The 16,782-nt window shown below is 42.2% G+C and overlaps 1 protein-coding gene across 1 annotated transcript in view; it reads right to left on the bottom strand.

The window, feature by feature from the left end:
- Nucleotides 1-1,340: 1,340 nt before the first annotated feature.
- Nucleotides 1,341-16,782, bottom strand: part of LOC142559961 (mitogen-activated protein kinase kinase kinase 1-like) — a 53,615-nt gene continuing 38,173 nt past the window's right edge. Inside the window, exons 18-22 of the mRNA XM_075671676.1 lie at nt 14,294-14,633; nt 12,626-12,757; nt 11,708-11,850; nt 10,705-10,836; nt 1,341-7,687 (exon numbers count right to left, since the gene is read on the bottom strand). Coding sequence (XP_075527791.1) covers nt 7,517-7,687; nt 10,705-10,836; nt 11,708-11,850; nt 12,626-12,757; nt 14,294-14,633 — 918 coding nt within the window. The 3' untranslated portion in view covers nt 1,341-7,516. The remainder of the gene's footprint in view (nt 7,688-10,704; nt 10,837-11,707; nt 11,851-12,625; nt 12,758-14,293; nt 14,634-16,782) is intronic.

Genomic DNA, 16,782 nt, shown 5'->3' with positions numbered 1-16,782 from the left:
GTCGAATGCTCCAAAGCTGGAATGAGCGCTGTTTGCAGTTGCTCCTCAATTTCTTGCAAGCAAATAAACCGACAGCTCACTATGTTGAATGAGAAAACAGCATCTTCTGCTTACACCGCAAAACTAAAGCTTGCTGTAAACACGATATATCGCCTCGTGGCATAATATGTCACAACAGACCGAATTAGTTATTGCCCACTGCTGCCTTGTCTGCGGAAAAAAAGCACTTTCGCAAGAATACTTGTGCCACTTAAAGCATTAGTAACACTAAGGCTCAGGCCAGAAAAACTAAGAAAACCAAATTAAGCTTTCATTCATCTTTTTCGGGCTTTTGCACAGCAGCGTCACTTTGATATGAGAATCTGGACGGGCTAGTTCTCGGCGAGGCTGCTAGGTGGCGAGCGTTAATATGGAGTAGCAATACAATTTAACTTTCAGTGCCCCTGAAATAGTTTACCAACAAGCTTCACTTAAAATTTCTCCTTAATGTCCGTTTAAGCACAAGCTTTAGTTCGGGTAGGGCAGCTCGGGGTTCTCATCTAAATTCATGGGCACAGAGAAATAGTTTTTATCAGCAGCCACTGCACCGAATTTGTTCAGTTATGTTGCATTTACTAATAAAAAATCAAAATCCAGTCACTTTAGGATGGGAATTTTTTTATTTAGTCCATCAATGTTCTAAGAAAAAATTTTGAATATTGCAAAATTTCTAAGAACCAAGCTATCAAGTTTACAACTCTAACTCTGCAATGAAAAATCATACCACAATTTTGTGAACTGTGCCTAATAATGAATTCGAAGTGGAACAAATTTATATGTTGTATAGCACTCTTGATATATGTCATTAATATGTGAATAGGACTTCTGCAATACTCTTTTAAATATCCTAAAAAGTTCATCTAAGCTGTAAAATAATATATCCAATTTATCCACTTTAGATGCTTTAACAAATGCAATTTACAGACCTGCAATATCTGCTTCTGTTGCGGAGTTAGATACGTAAAACTTCGTGCTTGTACTCAAAGCTTGTCAATTTTCAGCAGCTTTTATAAATAAGTTAACGCCCTAAATTAAAATTCTACTTCCTACAGTTACCAGAACTTAACTTTCCTTCTGAAGTGCAACATATTTCAATCAAATTGGTTGAGGGGTTGTCTCATTAAAGCATCTCCGTGTTTTACATGTATTTGAATATCCGGCATCTGAGTTGACCCCAAGCAATAGCTCCCTCTTCACGGTGGTCAATGGTTAGTGTCCTTGTGTTTGTTTGAATGTACACTTTGCAGGCAAGACCACAAACAGTCATAGTAAAAGGCAGAAACAAAAGACTTCTCTTGAAATGCTTTCAAATATCTTTAATTGGCACACACGTATCAAACACGTTATGGCCCCTCAGTATGGTGAGAGCAGTGTAAAGTATGCAACACTTGTATAAAGACTACAATATGTGCATGCATTAAAAAAAAGGGGGGGGGGGGGCATAAAGGATCAACAAATGCAATTGAGTTATACAAAAATACTGCTTCACGATCACACTTCATGGCAGACGAAGGACATAAGGCACTGTCAGTGATTTTCAGGTACTAATCTCTTGGGAAGGTGGGGGTAGGAAATTAAAAAAATTTATATACCACTGCTTGGAAGAAGCAAATTCACCATGTCCACAAGTTAGCCACGGCGTAATAGTGGCACCCACAACGAAATAAATGCACTTTCTTGCAAATTTATTCCTTTTTTTTTGTTTCCCAGAGTTACCCACGTGGTTTGTGGTCATTCCAGAAAAAAAAAAAAGAATAAAGACAACCAACCCGCATGGAGAAATATTGTGTATCACACGCAGACATGTAATGAGCGAGGATAAGAATTGGAGCACAATTCATTACGTGCCGTCCGTTTGCATAATCTGCTTTTGTTTCGTTCATGCGCTGTACAAGAAAAGAAACAACACTGGCTTAGCAATCCAGTGTATGCAGATTGTGATATGTTTCACTGAAACAATATATGTTGTCACAGTGCGAAGGCAATGTGCTTAGAGGCAACAATGCAATATTGTGGGCACTCTAAAAAAAACATGTGCCTAATGCACTGCCGAGAACTTGGCAAATGCAGCAAAAATCTTAATTAGCAATGTTGTGCTGTTACATTAGAACTAGCGTCAATGCTGTGAAACCACCAATCATGCATGCCTGCTTCTTGTACTTTGTCTTCAGCTAATGTCGCGAACTAAAAGCCTGCCACATGTACTGGACTCTGTAGGCAATTTTCCTGAAATTGTTTTCACTCGGGCATTAAGAATAAGGCATTATTTGTGACAGAAGTGTGCTAACAACTCATATTGTGCTCCATTTTCTACCCTTACACTCATCTACATTTCTTTGCAAAAGTATGAGACTTGAGCACCATGTGCTATGTGCGTGTCTACTACGCCCGTGCCGGTGTTTTCCAAGGTGGCACAAAAAAAGAAAAGAAAAAAGGAAAAAAGAAATGATCACATGGCAACAGTCAATATTTTTACTACCACTACTTGACACCAAGTTCCGTACCAAATGATGAGTCCAATGAGGCAAAAGATCAAAAGGAATGAACCTGACATGTCTAAAAAACATTGTATGACAAAAAGTGCCTCGTGCCATGATGACTACCCAATTTAGATAAATCTTATTAAATAAAGACATGAACAGACAAAAAAAAAGAAAAGGGCAAAATACCTGATTACCCAAAGGTCAATTGTTTAAATAACTAACAGTTTACAACAAAGCACTGGGTGATTTCAATAAACCGGAGACAATGAACAAAGAATACGCAAGTGCTGCATCATGGAGTCGCTTTGAAGGAAGTCTTTTTTTTTTTAACCTTCTGGTCCCAAGTAAGAAATGGTCCCTTGGGCTCAGCCAAAAGCCACGTGAAAAGATTTTCTCTAATCCACAACCAAAAATTCTGGCCAACAGAGTCATTTTAATTACTCCTTGGCGATTCACCTGTGCCGCCTGATCTCAAAGGAACGCCCGTGAACAGGGACAACAATCTCAGTTAATGACTTTTGGTGAGAGTGGCTCCAAATGATGAAACGTCTTGAGCAGTGCATTTTGTTGTAATGGCAAGGACCTGTTGATGTTGCTTACCAGTCATTTCAGTAGCCCATCCATTTAATGGATTTGACAGCTCTGCCATGTGAAAAATGTGCTTCTGTTCATTAAGCCAATCCTCAGAAATGATCGACCGAGAAAACAGTCCCGGAGTTCACAGGCGGGCGTGCTATGCTAGGCATAGGCCACTGGCATGCCCTGTTGTTTTGATGTGTTTGTGTTGGTTGCAGGCTGTCGGCATGCCCTGTTGTATTCCCGTCATGTTGTGTTATTCTGTGCCAACCCTGGTGGTACTGTGGATGAGCAATATTCTACACCGGCGCGTGAGTGCCTACGATAATGACCTTCTACACGTGGCAGAGTTTTTTTTTTTTTTTCCAAAGGACCACTCATGAGCAAAATAAATAAATAGGATGAATGACGACACAGAAATTGGTTGGCATAGCCCATGACAAAACCTTGCTGGTTTGTTTGATGGCGAGAAAAAAAAAAAAAAACCTTGAATGAAATGAAAGTGAGAGCTGGTAACGCAGCAATGTATGGTGACAATGTTTCAGAAAATTTGCTTATGAACAGCAAAAATGAAGTAAAAAATAATAAGTTCAATTTCCTGAACAAGCAACACCTGTGCAACATCCTGTTTTTTTTTTTTTCTGGATGGATTACCTACATAAGTTTTTGTTTTAGGCATCCGTGCTTTCTCAGCTATAAATATACATGCAACGCATGCAACAACCACGACTTTTAGATGATGGAAGTGACCAGCACAATTTGACAAAATTTGCCGACAAAGAAGAGCTTTCTGCTGAGAGCTTTTTTCAAAAACTTCAGTTACTCTGGCATCAGCCATACCGCCCTTCAAGTAGGCGATATAGATGTACCCCAAGATTGGGGAGAGAGAGAGAGAAAAAAAAAAAGCTGCCACCTTCCATCAGTGTTACATCACACAAGTTGTGATGTGACGACTACATTGCCACACAAGTTGTGACGTGACAGCAAAAGGAAACATGTCGCAAAAAAAGTAAATAAAAAAAGGGTGAAAAAAAAGAGTCAAATGCGTGATATACCAAAATCCATGCTAGGCAGCAATGTTAATGACATCATTGCCAGTACCAAAAACAATTGTGCCTCTGGCGAAGTGTACAAGCTGTGTCCAATTGCTGTGGGTGCACCACTAAGAAACTGCATGCTGACTGCAGTCCAAACGCAAATTGCACATGTCAAAGGGGAACAAATAAAATAAGGCAACAGATATGCTTCATTGCCCAAGAAAGTTGAGTTCATATATTGACCCAGCACAGTCTGCTGTACTGCCAAGTGAAACAACTTCGAGACTTCGAAGGCCAACTGCAACGAAATTTCACTTAGGCTAAATTGGTAATAATTGAGTAGTACTATTACCAAAGCAAACTTGGTCAAGCTGCAGAGCTGGTGACCATTTAATTTTCCTATTAGCGGCCTTTAAATAACACCAATGTAGGCAGCGCGTGCACCTGGTGTTAGTGGATATGATGCTGGTCCCAGCACGTTGCCTCTGAGACTTCTTAGTGCATAGCGGGCAGCCGCAAGTGGTGCTCAATCTCTGACGTCGTGCCAAGGAGCTACACGTTACGACTCGCCCGTCACTTTCGACGAGTGGTAATGTCAGCATTTTTTTTTTTTCACTTTTGGCATTAAAAACGTCTACTTTTGTGAGCCTTTCATGACACATCCATTCAAACTTAAAACGTAAAATTTTGCATGCAGGCTCCTTTATAGCTGCACTATCTGAAATTAGGCTTTTTAGGTGGCTCAAAATTTCAATGCAGTCGGCTTTAGGGTTGTAGGGAGCCTGGATGTTATCAACTGTAAGCATATGGTCATTGTAAGGAAGACAGCTTTCTATCGCAAGTTCTTTCAGACCTGGCCCTGTGAAACAACAAAAGTTGGGGTTTATAGAGCTGGAATGGTTGCATTAAGTGCAGTAGTAGAAAGGCCACCCAAATAGAATGTAGGAGCTTTGCAAGCCAGGCCATGCAGCATCAACTCATTGTTTCAAACAGTTGCGTGACAGCTGAAAACTAGCAAGCAGGGTGTGCACAAAAGTGCAGTTCTGCTTCCTTTGACTCCTATATTCACGGGCACATATACAGTGTGCTGCATAAATAAGTGAGCCACATATAATACAAGGCTCTTTCCAGGTAAACCGCTGGCTTGTTTACACTGAAACTTCACCCAGAGGTGGCATTTCTCAGTACATTTTGGCTAATACTATGTTTGGATGCTGTGCTTCAATAATGGAAAAGAATGGTGGTGGCATCCGACACTGTTACAGTAAAATGTAGTATCTCTCTGTTACATTTAGAGATAGCACTGCTGCTCAGTTGCTGAGAAAATTTTTTTTTTGTCTGTCATAACCACAGGTGACATGTAGTTGAGACTTATTCTAGACAAAACTGGCAAACACTGCATTCAAGGATGGTCTTAAATAGTCTACAGCGAAATTATCTTTCTTTGAAAAATAGGACATTTGAATCAGCCAGCAGTTTACCTGGATTCATTGTTTCTGCCTGTTTACCTTATGCATACAACATTTGGTATAAACACTTGTCAACCTCAATGCAAATTCAATGCAAATTCATCATTTCCCTGCCTTCTTGCAATTTCATTTGTGGCTTCCCACAGTGTTTGTAATTGCACCACATTACTGCAGTAAAAGGACTGTGCTGAGGCAATGCATGAAGTAACGCAAACCAAGAAAGACACAGCTTCCAACCGATGAAAAAAACAAGCTTTTGTCTTCAAGTGTCACAAACCGGTGACCCACTCTGCAAGGCGTACTGCCATCTGTGCAAGTAAACCAGACTGCACCATCCACATGTCATGTCATACCCAAAGGATACAATACACTGTTTCCAGCAGTGACAAAGAATTAAAAAAGAACTGTGCTGGTACCATGTCAACACCACAGTGCAGAACTGAGGCAATGGCAGCACCAACAGAAAAACTGAACACACGCAAAAACTAGGATGCATGACAAGACACGTCACATTAAGTACACTTCTCTTTTTTTGTTATTTTTCATTTTCTCTAGCTTATATACTTTTTTTGGCACACACTTTGATATATAACACGCAGGTCATAGGCAGGACTGAAAGCACTTTTTTCAAGGTGCAAACAGGGTCATTTTCTTTCTCTAACTTCTAGCATTGTTTAGATTTCATCTTCAAAGCCAGAATTTCTTTTATGTTTGTTGAAAGAGACAGCAAGTATGTTACCTTGAGGAACTGTCTTTAGAACTCGGATTCTTTTCTGCTGGTTCAGTATCTAAAAGGCACAAATACACGACAACATTGTATTGTGTTAAGGTGACAAGTAATTAAGGTTGTATCACTGCAGCAATCAGTCCTGCCATGCTTTAGACAGTGTACGCAAAGATTAAAGAACAAAAGGGGACAGAGGAACAGAGAGAGACAGAGAAAGAACACACCAGAGTGTGTCACACTGAGGTAGAGAAGAAAAAACAGAAAAAAAGAGACAGGCATACATGTCGTGTAGAGGTGCTCGTAGCATGCTGAAATGCTAAGCGTATGCACGCCATGCTTGCAACAAGGACAGGTTGTATTCACTCCCAAATGACCACTTTCACCGATACTTTCATTTTCATTTTTGTTAATGTTCATACCAATGCCCGTCTACAGTGACACAGTTGCCACTGCCATGGTGTTTTTGGTACCCACTTTGCTAATCCATCAACAGCCGCTGGATATAGAAAACTGTTCTAATACAAGCAGAATAGGATGAACGTAAGTTTCTATCACCATGTCCATTATCAGTGGTTCAACCAATAGGCAAGACACTGATTGTCATGCAAAAGAAAGTGATCCACCGGGAGGGAGTAGACTTCCCATTTTCGTTGCTACCTCATTATAAGTCAACATATTCAGAATAGTCTTCAACATGCTGCTGCCTCACTTGGGAAGAGGAAGGGGGGAATGCACAAAGCCCACAAGTGAATGCAGACAACCCCGAGTGACTGGACTGCAATAACATGCACAATAGGCAACACATAAACACAGAATGCTATATGTGACCACAAAAGGGCTCGACAGTTTCCTCAGACGACCATGACACTGTGCAGAATCCATACATGCCCTGGCATGACAAAAACCAGCCGTGGCTGTAGGTGACAGGCCTACGTGACAAAGTATGTGAAGCCGTTGCTCTACAGCACAACTAGATAGGAGAGAAGAAAGGACAGAGCAGAATGGTCAGGACTCAAAGTTAGCAAAGACATTTCGCACAATCTGGAAGAGAACATGTGGCACAGTTTTGCAGACGGCCAAAGATGTAGTCACTCGGGGAGCTGTCACTGTGGTAAGGTATGTCCAGATTTCAACTACCACTACTGCTGCTATGACCTTGTTGACGGTGGCGGCCATGCAAAGCCCTCACGACTCCTGGACTGAGTGGAGACCAGCTTCTTTGAACGCAGGGTGGGACAGAAGGTCAGCAGCCGGCGGGCGGTCTTCGGATCGAAGTCGAAGACACTGCAGAGCCAGGTGCTGCGTCCTCAAACTGAGCATCTTGGGAACTGGCGGTGGAGACTGGGCACACGAGATCTGCAAGAACGATGCGTTCCTATGGGGACTGCTTGACAATTCTAAAGCAAGAAAAAGATAGCAGAGGCAAACTACAAACTGTGATGCCATGAGGGGGTAGTGTCACTGCCATGATTCCTTTACCTAAACCGAAATAATGGCAAACCCACTGTGCCTCTGGTACTACTATTACGAACAGATTAAATGTGTAAAAGTTGCCAGGGTGTCTACCAAGTTGACATTTCTAAATGCCCTGAGTTTTCCAGGTTTTCCCTGAGTGCCTTTGCAATATTCCCTGAGTGATGCAGAACTATATTTTATGTCAAGACGGGCTGAAACCATATCGCCCGATGCTGTCACTCTCTGGTAAGCATACAAAAAAATTAAAAAAGAATGACTTAGTCCAATTTGAATACTATGGAGTAGTGTTTATGTTATTCAAAAAGAGAATAGAAGGGAGGGGTTAGTAAAATGCACAGCAACTAAAATGTCCTCGAAAAAAATTGCAAATCGAGTCGGGACGTTCTCAAATACGAATAAAAAAGGAGATGCATACAAAAGCAAATATTTTCAAATATGAGCTGTTTCTATCAACTGATAGCAAGCTCAGTGGTATGAGGCCCGGACTTTGTCACAATTGAGATTCTCTCTCAACAGCTCATAAGTCAACCTCAACTGTTCTGACATACTCTCAGCTCGTGCACAATGCCTCAGTGTTGTGTTTCACTGCTTTAAAGAGCTTATTTTGGTTTGGATGAGAGACACTTGCATCTCGGCATCAGCCAACACTTTGCTTTTTGAGCTCAAGCTCCTCTAAAATGGCGGCAGCACGCTTCCTTTCCCATTCATTCCTCAATGCGTTGGTCCTTTCTGTTCTTGTACTCCTTCTGCCACTCGTTTGCCCCACGGACCATTTGATGCATCTTCTTGGTCAGTTGCACAACCCACGTCCGAGTTTTTGAACTCCTTAGGGGCCGCGAAAACGTCCGAAAAATTGGCCAGTTGGAAAAAAATAAATGCATGTCATTTACTGCCCTTAGGGTCTCAAACTGCCACAGGCACATTCGAAAACGCTCTGAAGGCCCCCCGGTACACGTATTAGGCATATCGCTGCTCGTACTGCGACAGGAAATACCGGGTGCACGCGTGTATAATTAAGGAATATATACTGTATACAATGGCAATAGCCCCTTCCCACACTCGTTATGCTTCACTGCAATACTTTTGCATATGCTTCACCAAGTAACGCTTGTGTACAGAGGCGAAGCTCACTTTTGGGAACCGGCATTATGCAACGCACCGTGCTTTCCAAGCTTCTAAGCCAATCGCGAGGACCACAAAGGCGGAGTCCGTGCCATTGCTGACAGCAGCGAATTTTTTCAATAAAAAACACGGCACCCAACGGCAAGAACTTCATAGCGAACATGGAAGCAGCTAAGCCTAGTGTTGCTGCAGTGGTGACTACGGCTGCCAGTGGGTCTGCGTGCAAGAGCGCCGATTTGAGGCTGTGAGGTGATCAAAATGGCAGCAGTGGTGGCGTTAATGGCGTTTCAGACCTGCGGTCACGGCAAAAAAAAAAAAAAAAAAAAAAAAAAAAAAAAAAAGAAAGGAAAATCGAACGGCGAATTCTTGCGTTCAAAATTTCAGACGTTCTGATACATTGATTCTATGGGGCATATGGTGGTGCCGCGAAGCCGTCCAAATTATCGGGAATCCGGGAAGTCGGTCGTTGACTGTACACTGGCAACTCGTCCAGCCGACGACATGACGTCAAAGACGATTCATTACAATTCCTGCCTGTTACTCGAGCCAGCATTACCGTAACTTTCGACCCTTTCAATAAAATTACAGCTAATTTTCCCTGATAGAGGCACAAATTCCCTGAGTTTTCCCGGTTTTCCCAGTTGGTAGACACCCTGGATACGCATAGAATTTCCACTTTCTCCACTTCGTAGGATGTTGGCACAATTTTGGCTCGTGCACTTAGTTTGGTGATTATACTATTCTATTGTTTGGATACATAGTAGTGTTGAAATGCATTCATAATAAGCTTTCCACCTTATACTTTCTTGTTCCGAGTAACTTCCCTTGATATACAAATGAGCACATAAAATATTCAGAAAAACTCATTCATAATGACTATACAAGTATGTTATAGCATGTTTTTTAGACGAAAATGAATTCGGAGAAATTTTAAAGGATCTTTATTTATTGAAGAGCATCGTGAATGAAGTCAAGACTCACATTTTCAGACCACACTACCTTTGGGATTGGCCCACATTTTTAGAATCTTCAAAGTAACCTTACACGTTTAGACTGCCTTTTTTTCTTTGGGGTTGGCCTACAAAAACGGTTAGATAAGTGGAAAGAAAACAGATCAGGAATGTTGTTTGCACTAAAGAGAAAAACTGAGAATAGGGCTTTATTTTTAGGCTGCACTATCTTCAGGGTTGGCCCATGAAAATAGTTAGGTAGCGAGAAGGAAAACTGGTCTGATAGTGCCAAAGATGCTGTTCGCATATGCACTAAGTGCCGTCAAAGCAAAACCTCACTGCCACTGTTAACAGCACCGGGCGTTTTTCCTGCTACACTTTTGTGACAACCCATTTCTTTTTATGGATAGTTGTTATGGACTGATGCTATCATTGCCTAATTGCAGACATTATTTTTTTTTTCTTTCCAGGCTTGCTTTGAAACAATGTATGCAGATGGTAGAGCTAAAGCGCCTTTCTGTATCGGTGTTAGCTTGGAGTCACCCACTAGTGCCCATTTGTGATTACTTTTACTACAGTGATACTTTCTACAATATCAATCATAGAGCCCAGCCTCGTGGTTAAAAAGGGAGTGCTTGCACAAGAACTGTTTTACAAGAATTATGGCTTTGTGACTGTTATGAGCGTTTGAGAAACACTTAGACAATGTTTATCCGTTACTCAAACTACAGAGGCCGTGTTAAGCATAGTTCAGTGACACCACCTATGGATGCATGGACACATCAGCAGCTACTGCTGTAAAAGTTTGCCGCAGTGAGATCTCACCCGGTAAATGAGTGCCAGGTGATTCAGTGTGTTGCAGTTGTCCCAAGGATGCGCATTGGTGGCCATTTCAATCAGAACGCAGCCCACGCTCCAGATGTCGCATGACCGGCCGTAGTTCTCCCCTCGTAGCACCTGCGTGGATGAGTGCCATTGCTGTTGGGCATTTCTAAACTGATGCTGACAAACATGATCTCTATTTTGTTTCCTCTACTTAACAATGAACATTCTGAAGGTACCATTGAACAAGAAAATGCCACCCAAGTTACACCAGCAATATGTTTCTGAAGTTCTAGATAAGCTGATGAGTTGCATTTGGAGAGAGCAGAGGACTGATACACTGGAAAACAATGTAAGAAGCAAAAGATTGGCGGCATGACTTTTCTTTCTCAACATGGTGATGCCTCGCATGAACTGAGCCTAGCTGACGCTGGGACCAGATGTTCGATTTTTGATAACTCTCTTGTGATCTGGTGTTCAGATTTGCATCTTGTTCATGAGCACCAGGGCAGTTGTTTTTCACGACTTTTGCTTTTTACCTATTTTTATAGCAGAACAACTCGTCAATTTTTCTTTATAACAACTTTCCCAAAGTAGAACAGTGAACTGGAACTGGCTCATTGCGGCGGTAATATTTTATTGATTTCTATACATCAGTTTACTGTGATAAAAAATCCATCGACGAATGCTAAAGTTCAGCTGGAACAGTATTCATGGTATGAAGAGAACCTCTCTACTTTTGATACTGTTTCATAATAGTGCACATTACAGAGTCACAGCAATAAGAAATGAAAGATTACAGATACTTAAATGTTACATGGAAGAAAAAGAATGAAACTAACATCCCGTATGAGTGCAATTTTACAATTTAGGTGACTTCCTAACTTCTAAACCGAGCTTTTCTTAGTTGCGACAGTCAACTAAGACTTAACACCTTACAAGAAAAACTATGTAAAATAAACACTGTCTCGTAAAGCTGACTCAAAACATAGCAGATCTTGCTTACTTCAGGAGCCATGAAAGCAATGGTACCCAGCAGTTGACCCTGAAACTCTCCAGCCAGGGTGGCCTTGCTCTGAAGACGGCTGGCCGAGCCAAAGTCGGCAATCTTCAGGTGCTGTCCCGTGCTGTCTACAAGAAGGTTGGCACCTGGAACAAATTTTTATTTTCTTCCGTGAGGGTGGGGATTGCCTAGTTATAAAAGCATTTCAAAACATGCCTTGCTCACCCACCCTTAAAGATGCACAGCACATAGTGTGTGTGCAAGCGTTTAAGCCATATTTGCTTGCACTTAGTAACAAGGCAAAAAGCCTTTACTGTAGAGCAAGAAACGGAACAGCACATTTATTAGAGCAAAACAACATGAAAACACAGGTTCTCATATTTGCCATTTGGTTTTTGTACTGCCCAGTCAAAAAAAGAGAGCAAACCATCGTAGGTTTCAACTGGTTTGTGTTCCACCACGCAATTGACAAATTGATTCCAATTGTTTCCAATTGATTTGGAACGTAGCAACCGGTTAAACTCAATAAGACATTCTGAGAAGGTGTCGTAAGTGCTGTTTCTTTTATCACCTGAGTATCCAGCAACCAAACCAGATTGTTGTTCTGTTGCACACATTGATGTGAGGATCTATCAAGGTTTTATGAAGTAACACCTATGAGACAAACAGTGCTAGTAGTAGTAGTAGTAGTAGTAGTAGTTTAGAGGCAGAATGGGAAAGAAGGGTAAGATGCGCCAAGCTCTATGCACAATGATTGTATGAAGTGATGCTTTATCGTATTGCAAAGACATTATGGTAAGTGCCATGTGAGCTTCAGCCTACTCTGCACAAAGCATGGTGCGCAGCCACAGTCGTCAAACAGATGCAGTGACACGCTCAACCTGATAAAAGGTCACATGCAGCAGCTTCCTTGGCACTCACCTTTGAGATCCCTGTGCAGAATGTGGTTCTCGTGCAGGTACGCCAAGCCACTGAGTGCCTGGTACGTGTAGCGCAGGATCGTGACCTCCGGAAATGGCCCATACCGCTCCAGCAAGGAGGCCACTGAGCCACCTGGCACAAACAGACGCACCGCATAGACCCAATAAAAAAATGTGTAACACCGACCCATGTAAGTGGCAGCTTTTGGTATTACCATCAATCCACCTCCCTCTCTCTTTGGGGGGGGGGAAGGAAATAAAGAAAAAAAAAATTGCCTGGTGACGTCCCAATGCATAGACAAAAAAATGTTTATCAACTGAGCACGAAAAAAATCATGCGAATCCCATACACTGTGGGAGTTGGTTTAAAAGTAGGGGTGTGCAAATACTGAACAGCATATCTTGAATAATAATAATAATAATAATAACAATAATAATAATAATAATAATAATAATAATAATAATAATAATAATAATAAAGAAAGCTTAATACTTAACCGAATATCAGATATCGCAACTTTATCACAAAATTTAATGCTTACAAATTTTAGGCGTGAAAATGGTGCTGAAAGAAAGTATGGTGCTGCACACGCTCGGGAGTCTTCTAGCATTGCTTAACAAAAATGTAGCAAGCTATCAGTAACGTAGGTACATGGAAATCAAGGTAATACACGGCGGTCTACTTTTACTAAAGGGCACACCGAATGCCAGTGCCGATTACAGCTCAGTTCTAGTATATGAAGGTCTGGAAAAAAATATATGCTTTTTCAATAGAATTTCTGCTGAATAGAATCAAGCGCTTTTCTACCTGTGAAAGTAATCAATTTGTGACGTTCTGTTGTACTGAATACCAATGATATTCACAGTTTAATAGTGGACGTGTGTTTTGTGGCAATGTTTTATTTATTGTAGAAAAAGTTTTGCTGTCTAGAAGCATTGACTGTTGGGCCAGTTGGTGCATCACATAGTGTTATTGAGGGGAATAAGGGCGGGAAGAAACGATGCGGATGGGACAGACAACAGTTTTTTTTCCCAAAAGACAGAAGGGCTATCCCAACTTTATGGCAGGTGGGTTATCGTGAGGGCAACCTGTGCGACAGACGAAAGGACCACACATCATCTGACTTGATCCCCGCTTCACACATAGCTGGTGCCTACAGTAAAGAGCAGGAGGCGCCATCTACACAGTTTTGTGGTAGAGTTCAATGTGATTTGTCACCTGTCAGACACAAAATGTGCAGTGTCGTGGCAAGTTTGCGCGACCCCCCATCTTTCTTTCATCCGCCGTCTGTGCAAATGCATGCAAGTGGGTAATGACACTTTTGCACCTGCTGTGTAAATCCAAAGCTGCTAGTCTTTTGATAGTTACCGAACCAAACTGGTATTCCATAAAGTATTTCTTAAAGTACTTGTACTGTTTAACGAAAGCCCAACAAACTGGGGGAAAAGGCAAAGAAAGCTTCATTTTAAATTGTCTGGGCACTACCAACAGAAGTGATGCTTCACAAGCACATCCAAGCTTTCATATGTAAAAGCAGTGCAAAAGACGCAGACAAGAACTAGAAGACAGTTTGCCCAGAAACTTAGATTTATCATTTGTGCATCACCCAACGGAAGCTGCCACATGAAGTGTCACTGTCTTAGATGCAGGCATGGAGAGTACACTCACCAGCCATCCACTCGAGGAAGACATTGTACTGGTCCTTGTGCTTGGTAGCACCGAGCAGGGGCAGTACGTGCGGGTGTTCGAGGCGTGCCATCATCTGGATCTCGTTCCAGATGTTGCCCATGATCTCGGCCGTCTCCTTGTCGTCACGCTGGCATGACCGGCAGAAGGGCAGCTGCTTGACAGCCATCAAGGTGCCTGTGCTGCGGTCCATCGCCTGGTAGCACGAGCTGAACGCCCCAGCACCCAGCATTGGGCCTCGCAGCCAGTGTTGGCCCTCCACATAGCTCGAGCCTTTCGCCCCCTCCTTGCTTGTGCCGAATGAGATGGGAGGAAGCCCCGGCTGAAGAAGGGGAAAAAAAAACAACGGAGAGCACTTGCTTACTGCAAGTGAAGCGCAAAAACCAGGTACAGACGGAGGGTACAACGCAAGGCATTGCTTAATTTCATGTAAGGTCTTGAAATTGATTTCGTGATTACCTGGCGTCAGAAAGCAGACAACGTACTGGGGACAAAAATGCAAGCAAGAGTTCTACTTTCAACTGATTTATTTTGTAAGAGTGTTTTCCGAGATGAACTGCACATAAGTAACTGTACCTGAGAGTCCATAACAAGTACAACATCTAAACAATGGGTAATTTTATGAAGTAGAACATAGGTTACAATATAATATTTTTATGACAAAAACAAGCTGTTCTACTGTCATTTCCAATTTAACAATACAGATACATTTATAAGGAGAGCTATAAACAAAAGAAAGATCTTCATGTAATGTTTACTAGTATGTTCCTGTGTATACATCTTGATGTTCTTCAAAGTTTTCATTTTAATTGTACTTTTTGTATTGACTGTTTTGATGTTGTGCAGTATTGTGTTGTCTGAATAATGCTTTGGTTATCTTGATGCATTTTCTTGTTCTTTTTAATAATGCCTAACGTATCTGTAGTTCTCCCCTTACACAATGCCCCCATGGAGGTGAACAAACAATAAATACTGCACTAAAACCTCGTTAAATTGTATCCGCTTAAACAGTAGTACCATTTTAAAAGTAGTAAAGTCAAATCCCCGACTCAGCAGCCATTGAACACTGTGCGTCTTGTATCCGCATAAACCGTACCAGCGTATTGCGTATGTATCGGTTAACACGTAGTGTCTCCACTTTTCGTCACGCAATCATGGTGGTGCGTCGTCCCCATAAGGCCTCAGAACAGCAAGCCTCAGAGATTGGAGCAACGGCTTCCAAGCACCCTGTGCGATTGTGTGTGAAGCCACATCAACCTCAACATCATTTCGGCTTCGTGCAAGCATGGCCTCATGCCGAATCTTGGATAAAAACACCAGGTACTCAGCGTAGAAAATTGGACATCGTTCGTGCTATCAAATGTAGCATGAAGAAGTTGGTGCTGGCACGCGACAGGGATCTACCGTTGACTACGGTGTGTGGTATTTGGAATGCGAAGAAGTTGCTCGGCAGCGCTGCTGTGACTGCAAAAAGATGTCCTCTATGAGGCTTAACTTTTTGCCATCGTTCCCTCTGTTGCTGAAGTGTCGCCTAACGACAGCGATGAGGACGACACGGAAAGTGACAGCATGGGCAATTCAGGCCCGACAGTGGCAGACGCTGCGCATTACGTCAGCCTCATGAATGCAATCGTCGCGACGAGAACAGCACCCCGCAATGAAAAAGGCGCCCCGCGACATCTGCAGCGTTACCGCACCTGTGCATGGAGAATATGCAATGCCAACGAGGAATCTGCCATGCGAGTGTTTGCCGAGAAGAGGGGGCTGGCTGAAGAACTTGCACGCACCTTCAGTAAGTTTGAGGCTGCTGTCGTCGCTGCTAGGCCGCCGCGGCATCAAACGAAAATAATGAGACTTTTGTCGCGCGAAGTAAATAAATACTGCATGTTTGTGCCCTTTCACCGCACTCTCTCCTAGTCCCGTTTTTGACACGTAAGTGGGCGATCTCATGCTATTTCAGTTAAGCAGTACTACTGTTTAGTACATACTTTTTCCCAGCTCCGGCCAACTACGGTTTAACGAGGTTTCACTGTAAACGTAATGCCCCAATGGGGCAGGGCCTTTGAGGGTAACAAATGATAGTGAAACAAATAAACAAACAAACACAAATAACAAATAAATAAATAAATAAATACAACCCTAGAAGGATCTTTTAAGAGTTTACTTTCAACAAAGCTCACTGCAGGCATTATGATTTCTTGCTCGTCTCGTTGGTCAAGGAACTTCAGATCCTACTGTTAATTCATAACATACAGGAGAACTTCATTGGTGCTATCCCATTACTTACGTTTTCCTGGCACCAACGTTTGCGATCGAGTACGCATTTTACCATTTCATATGTTCCCGGCACCAACGTTCAATGCACCACCAAACTGTGATCGTATAATATGTTTACCAGCTGCTAGATTCCAAGTAAATGGGAAAAGAACAGTAGCCACCTGTCACAGCAGCTTCGCCACAATAATTGCCTG

Source organism: Dermacentor variabilis, chromosome 10, assembly GCF_050947875.1.
Source record: "Dermacentor variabilis isolate Ectoservices chromosome 10, ASM5094787v1, whole genome shotgun sequence".
Classification (NCBI taxonomy): Eukaryota; Metazoa; Arthropoda; class Arachnida; order Ixodida; family Ixodidae; genus Dermacentor; species Dermacentor variabilis.
The sequence above is the reverse complement of the archived record's forward strand: the minus strand, read 5'-3'. Positions and strand labels throughout refer to the sequence as shown.